The 25,707-nt window shown below is 47.1% G+C and overlaps 1 protein-coding gene across 3 annotated transcripts in view; it reads left to right on the top strand.

Annotated features, from left to right (window-relative positions):
• The first annotated feature begins 18,603 nt into the window (after positions 1-18,603).
• LOC144936104 (glutamate receptor 2-like) overlaps positions 18,604-25,707 on the top strand; it is a 225,519-nt gene continuing 218,415 nt past the window's right edge. The window contains exons 1-2 of one of the 3 annotated variants that reach the window (XM_078862957.1): positions 18,604-20,090; positions 23,987-24,133. In XM_078862957.1, coding sequence (XP_078719083.1) covers positions 19,964-20,090; positions 23,987-24,133 — 274 coding nt within the window. In that variant the 5' untranslated portion in view covers positions 18,604-19,963. The remainder of the gene's footprint in view (positions 20,091-23,986; positions 24,134-25,707) is intronic. The other 2 variants (XM_078862956.1, XM_078862955.1) reach the window with 2 other exon arrangements.

Genomic DNA, 25,707 nt, shown 5'->3' with positions numbered 1-25,707 from the left:
ATTAATAAAGACATGCTTAAGAAAGGCGTTTTTTTCTGCAATGTTATTGCAAATGTGCTTTTAATTTCAAGCCTTAGGATTTGGACACAAAAGGAGTGACACTCTCACACACACACACGTCCTGGACCTCGCATAGGTCAACTTACGTATTCTGTCAGATTGGCAGGCTAATACATCCAGAGTATTAACCAGGGCAGCCTGTCCACTTTTAACCATGAACTCTGTAAAATGTACCAGTGCAGTGCGTGACCCCATATGAGAGAATATCCCACGAAAGTCGCGTTTTTTTGGGGGCCAAGGGACCACTACATTGTAGTTAATTATCACGTCCTGTTTCCAAATGGAAACTTGCTGGAAGAAAGACACGTTTTGATGAGAATTTGCAAGTTGCGATTGCACCTACTGGAGTGGCAGAAGCAATACTTTCCTAATTTTCACCAGAATGTACTGTTGCCATTGCTCACGAGAGGCCACAAAAACGGCCATCCAGCCAAAAGCAAAAACGGCAACGCTCGGGGAAGGAAAGAGGCACCGAGGTGAAGGTGGATAAGCGTAGGAGGGGGGAAGGAGGAGGAGGCACTGGAACAGAGAGGGAGGAATGATGCTGAGACATCTGCAGCAGATGGGACGTGATGACAGATGATCAGCAACAGTGGAGGACGGCTCGCTAGGACCATTCTCTGCCTCAAAACACTACGCCCGACATGAACGATGCTGACCAATATGTGACTGAGCGTCTATTTTACGAGGTCGCATTCATTACACACAAAAGTACCTGCAACAAATTAACCACAATACCTTGTTGATCGCGTCAAGGAGCACAAACAATAATGCGAACTCCGGTCATCCTGGCAGCATCGGCGTTTTGTCTAGCCGTCGAACAAAGACGGTCACTGCCTCGCACGCTTTCAGATGCTGATAGTTTGTATTTACAGCCTTCTGGAATGCTCTTCCTTACAATATATTAGGAAGCCACTAGAGACGTACAATTTTAAATCTAGGTTGAAGGCTCATTTCTTTAGAATTGCTTTTTGTGTTTAGTTTGTTGTAATTTCTCCGCACCTCCGATTTGCGCGGTTCGCTACGTACAGCACAAAAGAAGTTCAACATACAGACAGACATGGGTGACAAGCCAGCTCACCCTCAACAATGGATACGACCTATAAACTTCTGGAACACATCATCCTCCGCAGAATGCACAAATAGAAAATAAATAAAAACTATCCAATGTGCAACTGAGGTCATCCAGAACAGACCTACAACACATAACGACGCAATGCCCGATCCCCAAATACGAAGGAGATACACTCCTGACATGGTTATATGGGCTTGACCACCTGAATGTGAAATTGTACTTATTGCTCTGCATCTACATCAGCAGCCGTACGAAAGGAGAAGAATAAAAAGAGGAAGATGAGGGAGGGACTGCCAATGCCACTGTTTTCAGAGCTGGGTTTTTATAACGGTGTTTAGAAATACCCATTGGAATTAGAATATCATTTATTATCGTAATACTTAAATGGATCAAACTAATTTCATCCACAGCAAAAACAGGGACTTAGCCCATATGTCTAAAGTAAAAAAATATATATATTTGGTTCATTGTCCGCTCTAACTTCCTATACCCATCGAGATAGCAGTTCTCAATCAATCTATGCTCAGAACTAATTTGTTTTGTACACAATGAATGTAACTTCCATGGTGCGTGAAATTAAGCTGAAAAGGCGAAATAAAATGGATGCACTGCACCGAGCGGTATTAAGGAACGAATAGTGCCATGAGGAATTCTCCCTGCTATTAAAGTTTACGTGTTTTACTTTAAACCGGTTTGCACCATGCATTATATAGTCCACTGTGACATCTACCTTGAAGGTGTGTATTATTACGGTGCGTACACCATATACAAATGCATAAATTTGATTTTACAAACGAAACAAGAGTGTTTCCCGGCCCTGATGAGTGTGATGTGGTTTTGATTTCAGCACGTAACCCTGTGCCAGTGAGTGGTGTCAATTACACATCTCAATGGCAGGAGCTAGGATCACAAAGACTGCTGACTTTCCACAAAGTGATACTTATTTTCAGAATTTGAACATGTATTTATACTGGAGGAATCCGGTTAGCTATACAGCTCTTTTTCACAGATGTCCAATAGGGGCAGGTCAGAACGTTTAAAAACAAACAATACAAAACAACACAATAGGAGTGCAACGTATAGGAAAGGTAAACAAACTACATTATTGTCACAGTGATCCTGTGACAATAATGCTATTGTAATAAAGGTCGCAGAGGCAACTTCTGAAATCAGTGTTCTTTATTAACTTTCTTCCACAGCTGTCATCGTACTGGCTCCTCTGCTCTGTAGCTCCTTCATCCTGTTGGCAGACAGCGTGAGAGGGAGGGATACCGCTGCCACGTGGCAGGCTCTGGACCTCGCGCTCCAGCGTGGCTCCCCCCTTTGTTCGTTCCAGCTCTGACCACGTGTTGCCCGTCTCCACCCCTTTTATCCTTGGGTCACGTGGTGCCTCTCAGCCAATCCTGGGTAACCTCCCTGGAATCTTCCAGATCCCATCCTACGGCAGAGGTCGCAACCGGGTACCTGATTCCCGTACCCTACCCGATACCCGGCTACCCGTACTTGGTACCCATTTGCGACCCTGGTGCGGCCGGGTACGGGTAGGCCGTGAGTCACTGGTGAGTAACTGTTTGTCACTCATTTCCCAACGTCTTGTCTCTTCTCACAATTCAAGTTCCTAGAATCAACCCACCCGCGCCTGCAACATGGCTTCATCCCAGAGGTCGCAATCGGGTACCTGATACCCGTACCCTACCCGTACCCGGCCGGCTACGGCCGGGTACGGGTTCCCGTTTGCGACCTTGGTGTGGCCGGGTACGGGTAAGGAATTAAAATCCGTTTGCGACCTCTGTCCTACGGTCCCAGGACCACGCCCCTAACTCGTCCCCCATTGGCTGTGGCTGAAGCCAGCAGAGCCAATCATCTTCTTCCAGGTGTAACCTTCGCATTACGTCAGGGCCACGCCCCTACTCTCCCCATTGGTTATGGGCTGGGACCGGTAGTCAATCATTATCAATCAGGTTTGACCACTTAATCACCCAGGTGTACCCTCACATTACATTATTAACCAACATCACATATTGGAAAACAATTACAGAGGCGCTTTCTACAAATGTTTCAGTTGAGTCACGTAGAAATAAAATAAATTAAATAATAGAGTACGGCGTTTCGATTGCAACACAAGCAGTCGTCATCAGGTAGAACTAAATTTGAGAGACAAAACACAGACACGGAGACACACAGACAGACACACAAGCAGAGAGAGAGAACACAGAGACACACATAGAGAGACACACAACAGAGTGTATCTGTGTTGTCTCTCTCTGCTTGTGTGTCTGTGTGTCTCCGTGTCTGTGTTTTGTCTCTCAAATTTAGTTCTACCTGATGACGACTGCTTGTGTTGCAATCGAAACTTGATGACGGTTGCTTTTGTTGCAATCGAAATGTCGTATTCTATTATTATTCATTTTATTTTATTTTTACTTGACTTTACTGAAAGAACCAAAGAGCAATTCATGCAGTCACGAAAGCTTCAAATAAAGTTTGCATCAGTTGACTTTAAAACCATTACAGACTACGTTATTTTATTATAACAAAACAACATCACGTATTAATTTAAGGCCTGCTTTACCTTGGTTATAATTTAAAATGTTAATTCATATTTTTTCTTGTAAGGTAAAGGTGCACCGCTGCAATTGCATTTTCGCGGCACTGCCGGTAGGAGGGTCACCACTAGAGAGTGCTCGAGAGAGCCTCTCCTCAGCATATTTGTCAAAGGCCTCTTCCCTACACTCTGCCAGCCACCAGGGGGTTTGTAACAGGGTAGTCGTGCACTTGTTACATCGTTCTACCGTCCAGCAATCACAATTGGTTCTATTGTAAGAGAAGCGAAAGGCGCTGGGTTTTTTCCCCACTCACAGCCTCCTCCTGTGGGATTGCCTTGTTTGAGACAGGTGCATGCCAACTAACGGGTGGGGTGATTATATAAGAAGAATGCTTACCCGATTGGTGGGAGGCCATTCATAACGAGAGTGTGCCTGGGTAATTGGCTCTGACGCTGCTAGGTCGAGGGGGCTGCAGAAGCCAGCGACGTAAGAGGAAGGCAGAATGTGTGGTGGTTGCACGTTGCTGCTACTGAATCTGGGTCTGATGCTGATAGTGATTATAATGATGATGCTGTGATGCGCTTAATGTGAGTTAGGAATAAAATGTGGAGTTCACCTAACAGTGCTGGAAAGTCCCTTTTACAGGTTTGTTTGGATATTCTTCTACACAAGCATTTTGCCTGTCCAAGGACGGGTGTATTGCAATAAATCTGAAACTTGCAAGCGAAAAGCAGACCGCGACGTGATATTCATTGCATTAATGCGTGTGCAATTTGTCAGGGCGCGGTGACACAGACCTATTTAATTTTAAGGTAATAACCCCTTGTTCATCATGACGTCCTTTTTACTTTGATGTCTCAATAGCGTTACGGAGATCGCGTGACGTGAAGGCTCTGCCTTTGCAGTGAGGGTTGTAAGTTGACGCCGAGGAGGGGTGAGGAGGCGCCTCGGCCCCCCATGTGGAGTGACGTCAGCCGCTAATTATTATGAATGGAGAGGGTGTCCATTTGGAGGACGTCACCTGCTCATGAATATTAATGAGGGGGGCTGCTCGATGTGGAGTGACGTCATGAGGGGAGCTGGTCTATGTGGAGTGACGTCACGAGCATTAAGGACATTCCTGGGTCATTATAGTAGGTATTCTCGTCGGCTGACTAACTTACAAACCCAGGTGCTCTTAGTGCTCTAGGTTTGTAAATGCGATTAACCAGAGCATCTCCGCGTCCCAACAATGCATTCTTCCCTCTCACATCCGAGCCTGCATCATAATCCATGCCTTGAACTGCATTGCGTCTGGCATATCAGACATGTCCATTTCCATTCGAGCAAAGTTCTGTGCTGGGTTTCATATTTCATCCAGAGATAGCATAATTGGCCTTATTTTTTTATGTTAGTTTCTTTGTAGCCACTGTGGTATTCACTGTGTATTTAGTATCGTTGCAGTATCGGTGAAGTTTTAATTGGCAAACGTGTAATTGCCAATGTGGTGCTCCATTAAAGCTTTAATCTATAAACACAAAGTAACCAGTATGGCTCTGAGCCTTTGTCTCTCACCAATGAATCCTGAAAGAGCCGACATGAAACGTAGTCTGTCTCTGTGACCTTTTGTCATTAACGCTGAACCATTAGTGTCCCAAAGGAACCTTATTCTGGCTCTGAGATTGTCATACATACTAACCCCGAGAATCCTGAAGAAGCCTCTGCCATTTGTGAGTGGCAGAGGCTTTTCCAGGGTGGTCGATATATCTTGTGACCCCTATTTAATTCACTAAAACTTAATATGTTTGTATACCAATGGGTCTTAAATAGAGTTGAATAATCAAAGGGAAACACATTTTAGGGGTCAGCTATTTGTGGGGTCACAACACATCTGGACCAACCTGAACAGCGCATAGCGAAGGTGGTACCACCTCGGGCAGCCAGCCGTAGGTGCCATGGAGTGGACCCAGCTTGAGATTGTAACACCGTTCACAACTCTCGTTTTGCTGCTGTGGTGCAATGGTCAATTGCCGTCCAGAAGTCGCCAGATCGTTCTCCGGGCACTGGCAGTTCAACAGTGGCACAAGTTTCATAAACGTCCCACCTCTGTCAACCCAACAGTATAAATGGGGCATGTCACAGTCAATCGGCAGGTATAATGGGGTAAAGTGTGGGTACTCTACATTTTTTACACTTCTGGCCGGCGTGGAAGAGTAGGCCAAATACACTCTGGAGGGTCTCTCTAGCGCTCCCTCGAGTGAAGGTCCTTCTGTCCAGCAGTGGCAGGAGGAATTAATTGCATGTATGCACCTATAACTATGATCAGAGCAATTATCTCAACAATAGCATGCTACTCATAATAAAGGGTTTTGGTTTAGATCGCGTCATTTACAAATGTGTCGTAACCCTCCACCACCCGACATGGCCAATCAGTAAAAAAGTGTCGGGTAGTGGAGGGTTCCGACACATTTATAAATAATGCGATCTAACTCAACACGTTCCTTCGGAGTGGGCAGGTAGGAACTTGGATGGACAGCGCATTCGTGCACGACAGACAAATATGCACGACAGACAGATAAATAATCCCTGGTGGGCAGTGTGGAACCTGTTGTTCCTACCTGTAAAAATCTTTATCATGAATTTTGGTCGCGAAATCCTACGTGTTAAACGAACAGTATACTTTTCGATTTAAAGCTTTCGTGACTGCAGTGATTAATCTTCTTGGTTCTTTCGGTAAAGTCACGTAGAAGGGAAATAATAAAATAGTAAAAATTTAACAATAAAATAATTCTCACGACGTTTCGGCCACAACGCAAGCAGCCGTCCTCAGGTGAAGAACAGGTCTGTCGGAAAGACAGTGTCTGAATGAACACCACCAGGCTTGGCAGCGTATATATAAGCTGGAATGAAGGGGGAAGAGCGCCTTGACAAAGGAATTTGCATATCAAGAGGAATTTAGTTGCTGCAGCTCCATACTATTAACATTCCTTCCCTTTATTAATGCTAACCCTACTCCCTCCCTTTGATGCTGCTAATCCGGCATAATGCACGGGCATAATATGACTTTGAAACCCCCCCCGCCCACCTCCTACGCATTCCACAAGTAGTGACTAATCCCATATCTGCATTTCCCATAAATACGCTAAATGCCTCTTGATATGCAAATTCCTTTGTCAAGGCGCTCTTCACCCTCCAACTCAGCTTAAATATACGCTGCCAAGCCTGGTAGTGTTCATTCAGACGCTGTCTTTCCGACAGACCTGTTCTTCACCTGAGGACGGCTGCTTGCGTTGTGGCCGAAACGTCGTGATAATTATTTTATGTTTTATTTGTATTATTTTATTATTTCCCTTCTACGTGACTTTACCGAAAGAACCAAGAAGATGAACAGTATACTACCACTGATGTTCTTGGCAGCACAAACGCATATTTAAACGAAGTATCCAAAATGCTGAAATATGTATTGAAGAGGTCGGGAATAATTGATAACAGTAATGATGAGGGGGGGGGGCACACATATGAGTGGGAGAATAGGAGGTGGTGGCCAGGGTGAGAAATTGGAGGAAATTGAGCAAACAGACATCTGCTTTGGAGACCACGCAGTCGTAACTCTCAGATCTGTCAACAACTGTCACTTAAACTCACATGGGACGACGACGACGACAACAATTTTAATCTGAGGTTCCAAATTGCAATCTTGCTCTGATTTGTTAACGCATCTCACGGCTTGCTTTGCAATCGCCTGTAAGTTGTACATCCAACCTTGACGTTGGTGGAATCCAAGCCAATCTCATTAGCTCCGTGAAATTTAAGTGCAGCGCAAAACAACAACAAAAAAGCCATGTGAAATTGCACGGACCAATCCTGGCTATGGGAAGGGCCAATGCTCGCGGGGGCTGCGTGTGTTAAGTTAAGAGGATGGTGCTCTCCGCTGAGTACGTTTGGATGGAGTGCCAATGAGGTGTGAGCCTAGTGGGAAGCGTGCACGCCAGTTGAACCGTGACGTGGGGCTACAGAGGATGTTGGGGGATGGCTCCCTGCGCCCAAAGGCTGCGGTTATAGTGTCACTGCTGCAACTCCTCAGCTCTCCAGCGTACCGAACATGATATTGGCTCTTGACTTCGTGAATCTACAGCAGAACCGTAATGCTTTCGGGACACTTTGCAGCACAAACAGAGCGCACGTGTTAAGGTTCCTGCAACGCCACTAGAACAGGGAGGTAGAACATACATGGAAAGCCGTCAGGAGTGCTAATGAAATGCCTGTGGTGATGAAGAACATTGCTGAGGTCATTGTCTCAAATAGGTATTCAACGAGCAGTCCATTTCCTGGTGTATATCGCGCAGTCTGTAACATCGTTCGTCAAGCGTATTATCGTGAATATGTAACTGCGGTGGATTGTAGGAGTTTCATAAACAACTTGGACGTTTGCGTAACAAGACTGTAACTAGCAAGCATTGTAGATCGAATTAAGTCGAATTTGTTGCAACGAGTGCAAGATGCAGGAGGGCGAGTTACTGAAACAGACATTTGTGTTTCTGGAGACCCAGAGGTCAGAGCTTCATGGTGCAGGAATACCCACAAGAGATAGTCTTGGAGGTCACGTGTTCATTGTGCAACTATTGGGAAAACTTGAAAAACGAAATGCATTGTCCTTGATTTACATTTAAATATTATTTTAATTAATTATGATTGATTAGGATTTAATACACGTACACTATACTCTTTGTATTGCATTCGGTGAAATTAAAAGTTCGCCTCTTGACGATACATTGTTACATCTAACAGGCTAAATTACTTTGAGAGTGTCCGATGGTACACATGCGCGTGTGTGTGTGCAGAGTAGTGTAGCGGTGGTGTAGCAGTTAGCGCGCTGCTTTATGAACCCGGCCACTCGAGTTCGAATCCCGCTCACGGTCAGCACCAGTAATGATTATTTGAACCGGTCCTGAGCCTCCCCTAGGTCGACTCAGCCTCAAATGATGCGATGTGTAAACATCGCCATTAGGGAGTCAAATGCGATCGGGCGTGGTGATGGCCACCCACCCCCTAGTGTGCAGTGCCGGCCTTCATAGGTGCTCGCTAATAGTACTTTCCCCAAAAGGTCTCATATAAAGATTCCCAGCCAAAGCGAGCACCAGCGTGGAGTGATATCTGAATTGGATCCCCTGCACTACCCAGTACGGTTAAGTATGGTCAAACAACCCTCAACCAGCAGTGACATGACAAAGGAATACACTGTTACTTATTACTAATTCACATTCCAGATGAAGAGTTGTGATACAATCTCAACAGTCAGGAACATAAATTAGAGCAATGCGTAATTGGAAGCAGTCATGTACCACGGAGAACACATGATTTTATTCATATACGGATACAAACTGTGCATTTGGATGATAAATACTGATAATAAACACAACTTTTCCACGTGGTAATAGAGGGCGCGCAGAAGAATCAACCTGTCAGCATGAAGATATCACAGAAATGTGAAGAGGTACATGGTAATGTTTGTTTTCTAAATGAAAGGAGACGAGATCAAGAGGAGTGGGATCAAGGTTGGGCTCTTTAAGACAGTAAGGGGTTTTGATACACACGTGGCCGAGTGAGGCTGTCGCTTTGCTTCATTTGTCCGAGTGAAGGAACCTCGCAGCAGCGTTCCAGATAATCACAATCTTGTAGATGAGCGAATACGCGTAGCCTATAGAAAAGAGGATTTTTGGTGGCCACCGTGCGAGGCAGGGCGAGAGACGAGCCCGGGGATTAGCTGCAGAGATGTTAAGCTTTGGTCAGGTATGGGACGTTTTGCTGAGCAATTAAATTTGCAATGTTTCTGGAAGCGGGGTTGGATAGGACGAAGAGGAAATATGTTTCGGAGATTAAAAAATAAGTTTCTGACTGAACATCATGACATTCGGAACATATCACATGTGCTTTACCTACGATGGAATTCGTCAGGGCTCTTAAGTGGTATCACCACTATCAGCCGTTGTTTATCCACTGCTGCATGGAGGTCTCCCTACTCCATGACCATCCCTTGTGGTCCTGTAGATTCAACTATCCATTTCGCTCGCCGTGCATAAGGCGATCTGTTCACTTGCGCCTCTGTATTGGTCGTAGTTTTGGGCACATCGTTTCCTTCGGCTGCTACCACCAGGCTGTCTCATCAATCACCTGTATCTTCCATCAGCCATCGTCCACTCTAACGATGCCCTGGCTCCCACCTGTACAACAGTCGATACGATGCGCCTGAGGTCCGTGCATTTATGTTTCTCTTCGCGTAACTCTAAGCACGCATCTATATACGCTGCTTTGTACACTTTTTAAAATATTGTTCCATTTTGTTCGTCTGCATCCGCCTTTCTGATTCGTGTGGCATTGCTGGCAATGTGCACTGATTGAAAACTTTCCTCTCCAGGCGCGATCTGTACTGCTTTTCATTAAAAAAAAACAACCCATCCTGCTCTTGATCACCTATTCATTTTATTTTTATCCAGATCTGCCTTCAATTGCCTAGGTATACATTTTTTGCTGCCCTATTTGCTCTCGGTTCTGCTGCCGTACGTATACGTATTAAGCTGTGGTTTTAAGGTGTTTCCCTCGAATACGCATTCATTTTCGTTGAGGCGCTGTTCCAAGAACGAGTATTTTGATAGATACACACAATAAACAACTCACCTGACTGCACAGCTGAAGGGAGGACAGTTTAATGAAAGATGTAGAGCAGTGTTCTTCACAAATTTTCAGAAGGGGGCCACTTTCGCCGTGAAGACATCAGTGTGAGGACCGCAACACATTTGAAACCATTGGAAATTGACAGCATGATGATGATGAGGGGCGTTTTCACATGTTGTGTATTGTGTCGGGGGCTGCACGTCAGTGGCCGCACTAAAGGCCACCAGGGGCCGCCAGTGGCCCGTGGATCTTGAAATGGACACTGCTGTAAGATCAATGAAATATTAAGCAGTCTTTTACCAGCAAGGTAATAGGTTAGTTGGACGGTACTCCATGCACTCTGCATTGATCATAAAAACTATCAAATATTTTGGGGGATTTTTTTATTCTCAACATGTGTCAGTTATAATTGTCATTCATATGGGTTACATTTGATAATGACCAGTTCATTCTGTATGAGCTGGCTCTGTTGCTTTCAAGTTACGGCCAACTTGAGGTAAAATGTTGTAAGTGTATAATTCGCTCTTGATTAAAACATTTTTAAGTGCAGCCCTGCAATTACTTGCTAACGCTCCGTCTGGACAGAAGGATCGCCACTGGAGGGAGCTCCAAATATCTCCCTCTCGTGGAGACAGCTCAAGAGAGCTCCTCCTCTAGAGCAGTTTCTCAAACTTGTTTGGCCCAAGGACCACTCAGCCCAACGTAAAAATTTACGTGGAACACCCAGCCACTCACCCCTGTCTGGTGACAAAACATAATTCGCTTCTCTCCAGATACCACTAATATAAAATAATTCATACTGGTAGGAACCTCCTGGTTACACCAGCCCACAGGGGATTATTGTGTCTGTCCGTCCGTCGTGCATCCAAAAATAGGAGGGGTGGGGCTGGGTGGAGAGGGGAGGGTGGGGAGGGGCTGGGTGGGGAGGATCTGGATGGGGAGGGGAGGGTGGGGAGGGGCTGGGTGGGGAGGGTGGGAATGGGTGGGGAGGGGCTGGTCACCCCGTGGTGCCCTTATAAAACTCAACGTTTAACTTACTCACGCCGGCTTGTGCCCGCCCTCACAGTCGGCCATATTTGCGGAATACACCATGCCGCCGTTGACTCTGGCCATTGACCGAGCAACCCAACGTACCTACCAGCTCCCTCCGCAGGAATGTGTTATCGGAAAATAAAACAAAATGACGCAGTCATAAGGTACATTTTTAAGGGGGGTATTTATATCTTAGGGTTAGGGTAGTTTAATCACGGCAGTTTCCCTCACGTTTTTTTTTATATAAGTACATTACACATTCATGTTTGAAACAAAAGGTATACGTCACTGAGACAGAGGGTACACTCCCTTTGCTACATGCGACACATTGGATAAAGTTAGGTTTCCAAGTTAAATGAACAACAATAGAATCCCATTCTATTGCACAACTCTGGAAATCACGAGACAGACCTGCCACAGCAGAATAACGACACGCAGAGACGTGTAAAAGCCACACAACATTTTGATAAGCATGCAAAAAACCATCAGCAGTTCTGGAAGAAGTGCATTGTGGTCCTATTGTCCTCTTTGGATGAATGTGACCGACTGAGAGCAACAGTGATAGGCGGTGATAGAAAACTCGACCGGTTTCGTCCTCATCGGGACTCATCAACACAGCAGTGTTCACTGCTGCCAAGTCTGCCTCTGGAAGCTATATGTGTTGAGTTCCCACTTCCACACGATGAGGCCATTAGCTTGGTGTCTACACTGTGGCCCATACAACAGTCCAACTACCCCCCACACCTCATCTGAGAGGAGCTGGTTTCAAGCTAATTTTTTCCTATAGTAGTGAATAAACTTGTCCGTAGTTTCAACTGCCTCGCCGGGAGATAGAACTATCAACCTGTGGATTGAAAGTCGACTGCGTGGACAATTACACCAGAGCCGCATCCGAGTTTACATATACTGTAAAACGCAACACATTGCATTGCATCAGTACGTGTCAGTATGCTGCTCTATCGATCTCTGTGTCTCTCCGCACATGCATGTTTGTCTCCATGTATCTACACTGGTGAAGCGTGTCGTAAATATGAGCACTGGAGAGACAAAGGTGGCCTGGCATGGTGCTGGACACCGACCCCATCACGTACCGTGCAAGTCTTCATAAGGTGCTCGCCTTCATAGGTGCTCGCTAACAATATTTGCCCCAACAGTCTCTTATTAGACATCTTTCATAATAAAAGCTTTTGGGTTAGATCACGTAAGTATAAATGCGTCGCAACCCTCCACCACCCGACACGGCGAATCAGTACAAAATCTGTCACGTTAACAAAACGCCAATTTGTTACTTCTTCAGCCCACCGGTGTGTCTGAAAAGTGAATCCACAACATTTATCATTTGAGGCATCTGTTTGACCGTTTCTGTATCTGTGTCTCGAGGGCCAGCCCCCCCCTCCTTATGTGAGACAGCACAATGATAGCCCCCCTCCCCCGACCCCTTAATCCCCCACCCCTCGTCCCCGCTGCCTTCGGTTATCCCCCGAAAATGATTTATTCCATCACTACATTGGGGCGAAGTCGTCTTGCTTGGTTGCGTTTTGACACTGAAACTCGACGTACTAGTATCGCGAATGGTGTTACATTCTCTGTAATGTCCACTTTACGGCAGATGGCATTGCCTTGGCAATTCCTTACAGAAATAGTACTTAAGCAGTTGTGGGAAATGGCTCGGCGGAAAGCATGCCTGCGTGCGGTACGCACTGTACATGTATAATTAATCGTTATTCTGTTTTAATCAAAGCTATTAATAAGAGCACATTGGAGGGAAGTGTCGCTGCAAGGAATTGCAATTGCCGGGGCAGAGCTAATGACAGAATGGCAGATATTGCCTTCGGACAATAAACGCAATGTTTTTTTGTGATTGCATTGGCAGTGTAGCATAGGCACAAATAATAAACACTCGATCCGTTCGTCAATGACACTGCTCTTAAAGGAACTATATATATGCGTGTGTCTATGTATGTATAAGGTGATGTATCTTGCAATGGCCAAATATCTCATAGCCTCGTGGCTATGAGATATGTATACTGGAGGAATCCGATGAGCTATGAAGCTATTTTTCACAGATGTCCAGTACGCCGCTTGTTGCAGAGGTGGACGGCTCCGATCGAACGACTGTCTGGATTAATACTGCGGGTGTAAATCACTGCAAATATACCCACGTTATACGTACACTTTCACGACCAATATTGTGATTCATAATTGTGTTTTTTTTGGTGGGGTTCGATTATGTAAAAATGTTTGTCGTGAACCCTCCTCCACCAAACACAGCCAATTAAAATACAGGTTTCAGGCAAATGAAACGTTACAAAGTGTATGATTGCGTCAGCACTGCACCGGTGTTATTTTTGGAGAGGAATCTTACGGACTTTTCAATGGTTACCAACGATTACCATTGCTGGATATTACCATCCAGCATCCTCAGGTTGACATGAGCTCAAATCTTGAGACCATGAATTACGAATCACACAAAAAAACACGACGCGCCAACTGCTTCACAATGGACGTGAAATATCCTGTGACATCGATCGGAAGAGTGGGCAGGCTATTGTGTGAGTTGGTGTCGTGGCCCAAATGATGCCAAATAAAAAAAAATGACCTGCAAAATATTCAACCGGAATTGTACATAGTAACCATCACCCCCTTCTACCGTAACTTGGCAAGATCCTCCTGAAGAAGGGCAATTTTATAACAGTATCCCCTCGTTATTCACAAACTTGTAGCCCACGGTTTTGGCTATCCGCGAATCGCATCGGGAACTCTAAACGACTGCATCGAGAGAGAGAGAAGGAAAGTGATGAGATAAAGTGATGAGATACTTTAATATGTATTTAGAATATTTAAGATTACATTTTTATTCACCATGTTTTGTTATGAAAATGTCCATGCATTTAATAGCGTATGTATGCATTTAAAGTCCTTAATTAAAAAGGGCAATATCATTATCCGCGAAATGTACTATTCACGAGCATCTTCGGGACGTATCCCTCGCGAATAACGTATATGCATACACGTGTTGTTACCTTTCAGGGCAGTGCTACTAACGATTAGTGTATGCAGCTCCCAATTCACGGGCTTATATCACAGAAACGATGTTTGGAGTTTGAAGATGCGGAGCCCTAAAACACCTGAAAGACACACCCGCGGTGTTTATACAGCAGCATTCTCCCAAAGCAACGGATAATCTCTGTGAAATGCAAAAAAAAGTATTGCACAGCGATCACAGCACGGGAAACATAACGTCGGCAAAAAAACAACTGCGTAATATTGCAACTGGTGCACAAGGACAAACACTTATGTATCCATGTGCACCACTCCAACTACGTGTAACACTTTCTCACGGCAGGAAAAAAAATATTCAATACTTATATTTTGTCATTTCAACTGGAATTAATACATCTAATCTAAAGGGTCCCCCCCTAAAATACATTCTGATTAGGTTCCCCCCCACCCTCCGAGCGATCTAGGACCACCTCTTCTGCGATTGGCTGTGTGGGGTTAATACATCTCGCTGCAGACAATGGGTAAACTTACAGAGGTAAAACGTAAAGGCGCAGTCCGGCTCTCACTTTCTCACGTCACTGCTGCTGGAAGGTCCTCCACTAGAGGCAGCCGTAGACAGCCCGTCTGGAGAGTGGTTTTGGTCGACTCTCCCACGCTTTGCCTGACGTCTCTGACGATGACGAGAGTTGTCCACACTTTACCGACTCGAACAGCGGTGTACACATTTCCGCCGCGGCAAGAGATCGTGCTATCTATCGAACGCCCTGGACTGCGACTTAACTGCGACGCCCATTGCACCGCGACATCCTCTCCGCCGCAAGACGCGCCGCGTGCGATCAGAGCGGCTTTGAGCAATGCACGCCCGCGGACAGCCGCGGGGGTAAAGAACAAGCGGGAGCCCCGCCGTGGTCTGCAGCGCCACCCATTGCCGTTTTGTCGGGATACGCGCGCAGGTGACCAAGTAAACCCAGCGCCGCGCGTTCAGCTTCCCGGGTGCTGGGATCACAGCTATATCCTTCTGTAATTCCTACACGTCTCTCGCTATGATGACCACAAATCAGTTTCGTCGCCTATCCGGACGATCTCTCCCGGGGAGCTGCGGCGAGCGTGCGTCCGTTAGCCCAAATTGCGCAACACGCTGGAAAAACAACGCTTACACAACAATACGCAACAATTCACACACACAAATCACAACAACAACATATACAGCAATACTCAACAACACACAACAATACACACAACAACAATACACAACAACACACACACCAATGTACAACAAACACACCAATACACAGCAACACACACGCCAATACACAACAACCCCCACAAAAACACACAACACACACATAATAACACACACAACAACAACAACAACGATATACAATAACACACGCGCGCGTGTCTACGGTGCAGCCGATAAACTCCCAGCAATTCAATTTGGTGAGCCTGATCTTGTTATGGATGTTGAAGTATTATCATGATTATTATTTTGCGCGAGAGGATGAAGAGAAAGAGACGAGCGACACACGCATTGAGATCAGGGCGATGTCTCCGTTGATTATTAGGATGACCTTCGAGGTTAATTTTCAATCTCATTAGCAATGGACATATAAATGTCAGTGCCCGCCATAGCATTTGTCCTTTCACACGGAGCGAGACGGTGGTGGTGGTGATGCAAACGTGAAACCGCTAGCCTTCATGATCCGCTGAGTGTTGTTATTGTTGCCAGTTTGGTGATTAATAAATATTCATATTCTTAGGTTTTTTCGGTAAAGTCACGTAGGTAAAAAATTGTGTTGCTTCCGAAACGTCGTGATTTTTTTTACTTTTATTAATTAAAATTTTTTACCTACGTGACTTTACCGAAAAAAACCTAAGAATATGAATCCTTGCAGTCACGAAAGCTTCAAATCTAGAATTGATTAATAAATGTTGGCACGTGTGTTCATTGATGTCCGAGAAATAATTCAGGAGTTTTGTTATTTGTTTTTTAAGCTGCTTTAAGATACCTTATCACGCTCGTATGAATCGAACACAACACGAAGGATACTCTCACGGACATTAGCAATAACATCAAAGCTTCTGAACCGCACATCATTGCGAATACGTGCTGATCCACAGCCGCACAGAGTAACTCGCATTAAATGCAAAGCATTCGCATGCTCGTTTAATGCGCCGCTGTTGCTGCTGGAGAAGATCTGATAATCTGTGTACGTGCTGATCAAAGTAGCGCCTATTCGAAACATCGCGTGCCACAGACGAGGGTCAATGAATTATTCTATAAACTAATCTCATGCAAGCCACCAACTTTTGTAACGAACATTTAAATAGTGTTCATATGCATACGCATTGATACATATATAACAGTATTCGTTATGTGCGAATGTACATAGTACTCAATCGATATTACTTATATATTCATGCTACAAAAGTAATCGCGTTTTTTAGTCAAGCTACACATTACAAAACTAGCACTCAAATCATGGATAGCGGTTCGCGCGCGTGTATTCTATCATGTGTCTTGCTGGAATGGTGTTTGTGTGGAGTCTTCAACAAAGCACAAGCACATATTCCGTGCGCGGACAGCCACACACTCGCATAGTCACACACTCACATAGCCACACACTCACACATAGCCACAATCAAAGATCCCCCGTATAGCCTTAACAGACTGTAGGGGCAAGTGCTGTTAGCGAGCACCTATGAAGGCCGCAACGGTACACGTGGGGGTGGGTGGCCAGCACCACGCTTGACCGCCTTTGTCTCCCCAGTAGCGATGTTTACACACCGTACCAGGTACTCATTTAATGCTGAGTCGACCTAGGGGAGGGCCCGGGACTGGTTCAGATAATTGTCACTGGTATTGGCCTTGAACGGGAATCGAACCCGGCTCGTTGGGTTCATAGCGCAGCGCGCTAACCACTACACAACCGCTCCCCACATAGCCACACACTCACACACAGCCACACACACACATAACCACACACGCACACATAGCTACACTCACACATAGCTACACACTCACACATAGCTACACACACTCACATAGCCACACACTCACACAGCCACACACTCACACATAGCCACACACTCACACATAGCCACACTCACACATAGCCACACACTCACACACATAGCCACACACTCACACATAGCTACACTCACACATAGCTACATACACACACAGCCACACAATCACACATAGCCACACACATTCACACATAGCCACACACACACACATAGCTACACTCACACACAGCCACACTCACACACATAACTCCACACACTCACACATAGCCACACTCACACATAGCCACACACTCACACATAGCTCCACACACTCACATAGCCACACACATAGCCACACTCTCACACATAGCTCCACACACTCACACAGCCACACACTCACACATAGCCACACACTCACACATAGCCACACACACATAGCTACACGCACACATAGCTACACTCACACACAGCCACACTCACACGCATAGCTCCACACACTCACACATAGCCACACTCACACACAGCCACACTCACACACATAGCTCCACACACTCACACATAGCCACACTCACACACAGCCACACTCACACATAGCCACACTCACACACAGCCACACACACACATAGCCACACGCTCACATAGCCACACACTCACACATAGCTACACTCATACATAGTCACACACACAAAGCTCCACACACTCACACACAGCCACACACACATAGCCACACTCACACATAGCCACACACACTCACATAGCCACACACACTCACATAGATACACTCACACATAGCCACACACTCACACATAGCTCCACATACACATAGCCACACACTCACACATAGCTCCACACACTCACATAGCCACACACACACATAGCTCCACACACACAGCCACACACTCACACATAGCCACACACTCACACATAGCTCCACACACTCGCATAGCTCCACACACACACATAGCCACACACTCACACATAGCTCCACATACTCACATAGCCACACACACACACATAGCCACACACTCACACATAGCCACACACACATAGCCACACACTCACACATAGCTCCACACACTCACATAGCCACACAGCCGCACACCCCGTGCGCGCACGCTCGGGCATTCAGAGCGCATCCGCGCCGGACAGGGCGTGGGGGAGGAGGGAGCTGTGGTGGCAGCAGCAGGAGGAGGAGGTGTTGCCATGGCGACTGCTGGAGGAAATGGATCAGCAGTCGCATCAGGTCCGCGTCGCTGCTGATGCCACAGCGAAGGGAGGCGAGGCTCGTGCTGGGGTTAGCGCCGCGCTAGGAGGACGCGGAGGAGGAACCGGCACCGCGGTGGGTGGGGGAAAGCGCAGACGACGGAGGGAAAGGAACGGCGGAAAAGAAGCGGCGGCGAGGGGAGGGTTTCGCCAGAGGAGGGGAGATAGCGGAGCAGCAGAGGAAGGCTGGCGCGCCTTTGTGGTGGATAGACGAACACGGGCAACGACTAGGCGGAGACGCGTTGAGACAGAGAGAGCCAGACAAGACCGAAGGACGGCGAGGCGGACACGAGACCTCGTATCGCATCTGGTGTGGGAGCGCTCGCTGCGGGTGATTTTCTCGGAGGCTGCTCTCTGTTGCAACCCCCGGCGCTCTCTCGCAGTCCCGCGTCCTCACCTCCCCACGTTCAATCCACCTCTGAGACTCTTCACGACCACCTACCTGAACCCCCACCCTAATTACCTGTACTGTCCCACCCCACTCACCCACTAACCCCCCCCCCATCACTCACCTGTACGACTCATCCCCGACCATATTCCTGATTACCCACCCACATACTTCCCAACCCACCGAAGAGCCATAGCTTCCCCCCGAACTTCACACCCCGGACTTCAACAGCCCAGTCCCCCTCTGACCCCCCACACGGTCCCCTTTTCATCCCCTCCCACCACCAACATCACCCCGCGCCCCCCTCCCTCACTCCTCTCATCCCCCTTTTTCTCTCTCCGCCTTCCGAGCTCGTTCCAAGGCGGAGGTGGGATTGTGGATTTGTGTTTGCGGGAACCCACGGGGTAGCGCTGGGAGCTGGCGGCTGGGGGTGGGGGGAGACCGAGAGCATTTATTTGATTTTATTTCTTTTATTTTCTGTGTGTGTGTGTGTTGGGCTGGGAGGCTGGGAGGTGGGAGGGGGTGGTGGTGGTGGTTCCAAGCCCCCGGAGCGACGAGAACAGCCCCGGCGAGGCGTCTCAACGCCAGCTGGGACCGAAGAACTCAAAGACGGACGGCACGGAAGAGAGGTTACAGCAGCAGCAGCGACAAGATTAACAATAACAGCAGTAATATTAGTAGCAGCAGCAAATATTACGGAGAGCAAGCGGACGGCAAGGTGACAACGGCAGCTGACAGAAGCTCAGAGCGTGGAGCTCCGAGTGAATTACCCCTCTCCACGGACCCACACGCGCGCAACGGTTCCACTCTACGAGGATTGAAGCCGAGCAAAGAGCCACCGTTTCTGCTCTTCTTTACAGGCGCACACGCGCGCGCACACACTCTTACTCGCCGTGCGGTGGTCCACCCGATGCTGAGTGGATCGTCGGCATCAACATGAGACGCATGGGGACGCGACGAGACCCGACCGGGACCTTGGCTCCCTCCCTATGGATTCTGATTCTCGTTTCGTGCGGGTGCATCGGGGTGGCCCTGGCCGCTTTCCCCAACAACGTTCAAATAGGTCAGTGCAGTGCATCTGTCGTTGTGTGTGCCCGTATGTATATATGTATTTGTGTGTGTTATAATGTGTGGTGCATGGCGTCTACGGGTCGCGCGCTCACACACAGCCATGCATCCCATTCCACTCACACACAGTCACACATAGCCACACACCCGTGCCGATCACACACAGCCACACACCCCGTTCCACACACACAGCCACACACTCCGTTCCACTCACAGCCACACACCCCGTTCCACTCACACATAGCCACACACACCGTTTCACTCACACATAGCCACACACCCCGTTCCACTGAAACACAGCCACACAACCCGTTCCACTCACACATAGCCACACACAGCCACAGACCCCGTGTCGCTCACACAGCCGCACGGATCGTCTAATTGAGTATCTGCTGCGGTGCGTAAAAAACATCGTCACTTGGGAGGCCAAGGCGTGGTTCTAAACACCCACTCCCGAGTGCGCAGTGCTGGCCTTGATAGGTGCTCGCTAACGGCACTTTTATTTGAATAATATTAAAACGTATGGTTTCGGGCTATAGGCTGATCTGGGTGTCGCTGTACATGTGTTCCAGAACCCACCTCCCCCCAAAAGCGCATGTGTGCATCTCGGGCTTTCTCCGTGCCACGTGGCAGTACACGAACGTTCGCGTGTCAAAGTACTAGCTTTGCATTGTGCGAATCATGCTTGTACCAGTACTGTAGGGTCTCATCCATAGCCGTGTGTGTGTATCCCTTTGTTTCGGAATAAGTCTCAATGTCCCAGCAGACGCGCACCCTCCCTCCCCTCCACCCCGTTACAGGCTGCACTGCAAACCGCATTGCACTCTCATGGAATATATATAAAAAAAAATAACCACCGTGGATAATGAATGCGTATTAATAACACACGCGTTGCGTGGAGAGCCAGGTGCATGACAATGGAGGTGGTGGGTCATTGTGAGCTCACTTTCTCGCCGTCGTTTATTGCAAAATAGTGACGTACGCGAGACATTGTTGTCGTGTGGGATGCGTGCACTCACGGCAACGCGAATGCGCTGGGATTAGCACCCATGGCCCGTGCAGAATACACGCTTGTGATATTCTTCATACAAAACGTGGCCACCGTTTCTCAATCTCTCTTGCTATTCATGAGCGTATACGTCTTCATTGTCTTTCTTACACTACCTAAAAGTGTTCATATATACCACGTCTACAAACCATCGTTAACGTTACACCTGCCGTTATGTCTGCAAACACGCGTCTCCGTTCCGTGTGTGGCTGCGTGTGTGTTTATTTGTTTTGCATGGCTTGCGATATATTACGAGACGCAGAGTGCATATACTCACACCCGGACAGAAACACGACTGCAACACTTTAACGGCCAGGCTCTTGGCTGCATCAGAGTGACGCCCAAATGTTGATAATTTCCCCACGCCTGCTTTGTCCATCATCACTGCTTAGCTCTACAACACACGACTCATTACATTATTGGTCTGCGCGCTGTGTTCCGAGCCTGGCTCTAAACACACATACACATCGCAGGCTCAGTCATCCGCGGCCCGCTGTGATCTACAAAGAGTGCCCACAAATTACGGATTAATCACCTATTTTCACATCAATCCTTCCCACGTCAGAGTCTTCAGGCAATTGCTTTTTTTAACCACATGCGTTCCATTATGCGCGGGCGTACGCGTAGATTCTTCAACGTACAATTCATTGACAATGGTTGTTCGGATGGCCATCCGTCAATTTCCACGGACAAACCCCTTCCACTCTTATGATCTCCTGCAATCCTTTACGCGATCAGCGTGACGAATGCACGCACCGAATACGCACAATGGACACACACACGCCCACACACACACACATTCGCACAACCCAGAAATACCGATATTAATCACGTACGGTCCCGTTGTTTTACGTTTCAATTTTCTTAATCGGTTTACCGTGCAACATTCCCCAGCATATTGGCCGTGATAAGCGTGTCCACACACGTCGGGGCTCGGGAGAGATGGATAATTAATAATATGCTATTAAGCAGGTTCACAGCCCACCCTGGCGCTCTGCTGTCAGCCACGACCCAATGCATAGCCGAGCAGATGTGCGCTCGCCGTAGGTCAATGCTGTACGCAGCAGTAGCGGGCTTAGCGGGCTTAGCGAGAAAGCAAGAGGCCGGGGTGCTGAACGCAGCAGCAGCACAAGCAGCACACACCGTGGGATGCAAAGGATGCGATATTTAGGCGGACGTGTGTGTTTTTGCAATACCAAATTGCGACGCTGATTTATTTATTTTGCTTTCTATGCATGACCGGCTTCGGTGGGTAGTCAACGGCGTGCCGATTTAAGCTCAAACGTTCTCCCTAAAAGAGCGGTGGGCGCAATAACCCCCACGGCTTACATTGAGGGGAATTGCAACGGATGAGCCGCCCTTCACGGCGTCTGTATCGTCACTTGTCTCTCGTCAATAAAAATGAAAATGACTTGTCATGCTAATGATGTTGCGCCAAATTATGATTTCAAAATTCAGTGGGTTATTAACCGTCCGGTTGTTGTGTACTTTTTTTTGCCAAATGTGGACACGGGTGAAATTGTCTCAGATTTAGTTGGTTGCAACCGTGATACATTCAGTCCAATAATTGCAATACTCTGGGTTTGCCAGGATTGGTTTTAATTCACACAAAATGCATATGTGTATCGGCAAATTATAAGTCCTTAGATACAATCGCGTTTGGTCGTCAATTTGTGTCGCGTCAAGCCTTTTAAAGATATATTATATAGATTTGATGTCATGAACATATGTTTTATGCATTAACATACAGACACAGACACCGTTGTTTGTTTTGCAATCGTCTGCTGCTCCATCGCACAGACAGTTTGAGCATGAGCACTGCAATGTCGATGTGGTATATCTCGCAGAGCCGCTGATATGTTCTTCCCAGTGACACACAGACATCATGAGATTTTTTTTTATTCAATTGTTAATATTTAGCTTAACCTATACGCCATAGATCACACTGAGATATTGATTGCAATATTTCCTTTGAAAGTATATTTGTGGGTTTACAGCTCCGCCCGTCTCATTGAAACAAAATCGTTAATGCATAATTCATTGTGAATAACGCGCATCTGTCTCTTGAGTCGGTGTGTTTGTGCGTTCATGAATTTGCTGTGTGTCTTTGTGCGTGCGGCTTTGTGAGCATGTGTATACATGCATGTATGGGTACTTGTCTTTTTTGGGGAGCGGCAGTGTAGCGGTTAGTGCTACAAACTCGGCGACCCGAGTTCGATTCCCGCTCACAGCAAACACCAGTGACGTTTATCTGAACCAGTCCTGGACCTCCCCTAGGTCGACTCAGCCTTAAATGAGTACCATGTAAACATCAGCACTGGGGAGATAAAGGTGGCCGGGAGTGGTGCTAGCTACCCCCAGCCTCGTGTGCTGTGTTGACTTTCATATAGGTGCTTGCTAATAACACTTACCCCAGGAGTCCGTGGAAGCTATACGTGGTATATTTGTCTTTGTATTCGTGTGCATTGGTGTTGTGTGTTGTGTCTGCACGTCTGCACGTGTATACATGTGAGGCACTGGCCTTTGTGCATGTGTGTGTCAGTTTGCATGCATGCGTGCGTGTACATATGCTGGTTTGTTTGTGCAAGTCTGTGCTAGTGTGGTACGTTTATGCGTACCCTGCTTGAGTTACATACGTGTTTACTGCTGCTGCCTCCGTGTGTATTGACGCATCTGCGCGTGTGTCTGCATGTTTCCGTGCGTGTGTAAATGCGTTACGCATTCTCCACTTCTCTACGCCGCTGGCTCCTCTTCCTTGGCCTCTGGCTCCTCTTCCTTGACCCCTGCCTGGTTCCTCTTCATCGTCTCCGTCTGGTTGCGTGACGCGCGCCCCGGGCTCGCAGGAGGCCTCTTCACGCGCCAGGCTGACCAGGAGAACAGCGCATTCCGATTCGCAATCGTCCTCCACGACACCGCCAACGCCAACTTCAGACTCATCCCGCACGTGGAAACTTTGGAGACGGCCAACAGCTTCGCCGTCACCAACGCATGTAAGAGCCCCCCCCCCCCCCCAAACCGGGGGAGGGGTGGGAGAGCGGGCGGGTGTCTTTATTGCACTCTCACCATTGCCATGTTTCATTTTGCCCTTATTTGTCGATTCATCTTGTGTCTTGGGGACCTGTCATCCCTCGACTGTGCACCGACGGCACACCGAGTAGCCTAGGCCCAGATGTGGTGTCCAATTTGTCCAGAAAATCTAGATGTATTCGTATGCGTGGTCTTCATTTACGGGCATCAGAGTCCTCTAACTTAAGCTCTTTTGTGTTATTCCACTAATGGATAAAGGCCTTCCTATGCTGTCCGGTCATTGGGATTTATTGACCATATTTCACCACCGCTGATCAGTGCATGTTGGTGAAGGGGCAGAGATAGTTCAGATGTCACCCGCTACTTACGTCTGATGTTAGACGTTGCCGAGAATTAAGCTCGGAACACCGGGGTTCATTGTGCAACACACTAACCAGTGCGCCACTGCTCCACCTACGCTGTTCATTATGTAGTGATTCATTCGTAATGCAATCAATAATTAGCATGTGGTTTGATTCGCAACATATTCCGCCACGGACGCGTGTATTGTCATTGCTTTGTAAAGAGTCATAACCAACACTGGCACAATACAAACATGACATCGCACGTCTGGAAGCTGCAAGCTTTGAAGTTGATGCTTGTCCATGTGGTGAGTGAGTCCCACATATTTTTATTTCCTCTGCTGTCAGAGCCTCAACCACGCTGTGGTACATTTGTATAATACTAATTGCTGTACATAATGACTCCAGTGCTTAATTCAACGGATGGGTACGTCTACCAATAGTTTATGCATACGTCGCGTTGTCAATGTATTGCTTTTGCTATGACGTACTTGGTTGTGCTGTGTACTTGTATGCATGTATTCAGTTGGTACCTATGGCAGCGTAATACATACTGCCACTACTGCCTTACGCCAGGAGCCTCACACTAATAAAACAGCCAATTCGTCATGCGGGACGCGGTGTATGCAACCGAATTGATTGCCATACAAAGGCTTTAAGAGTGAAATGGGTCCAGGCAATGCATCCAAGTTACGCTCGGGGTAGTAACCGTGGTTATTTATAAAGCAGTTTGCTTTATTAACTCATTTGGAGCCACATTATGGTAATGCTAAAACATAGAGCATATGATAGTTATTCGATAGATGCCCGTGATGTACGTGCAGGCAATGTAAGAGATAGGCAAGTGAATATTGAAACCCTTTTAAAGGCATTGGGAACTCCGATTCCAGCCATTCTGATCTATAAACTCGTCTCAGCAATGTGACAATGCACATTATGGGCATGCCGGTGTAAGTCGGGTAGCATCTGCAGCTAATTCATTTGCACTCTCTTTCTTACTGAAGAAATCCATGCTTCCATTAATCGACATTGATTAATGCGAATTTAAATTACGTTTCGATGCATACCACATTTTTTCTTGAAATTTGTCGAGTAGCGGTTGTGATCAGCCATTCTGGACTGTCTGTGTACACGTTGTGTTTGTGAAGACCGACCGCTCTAATTTTAGTTGCCCTGGTTTCATCTTCGGTATCGTT

Source organism: Lampetra fluviatilis, chromosome 15, assembly GCF_964198595.1.
Source record: "Lampetra fluviatilis chromosome 15, kcLamFluv1.1, whole genome shotgun sequence".
NCBI lineage: Eukaryota > Metazoa > Chordata > Hyperoartia > Petromyzontiformes > Petromyzontidae > Lampetra > Lampetra fluviatilis.
The sequence above is the reverse complement of the archived record's forward strand: the minus strand, read 5'-3'. Positions and strand labels throughout refer to the sequence as shown.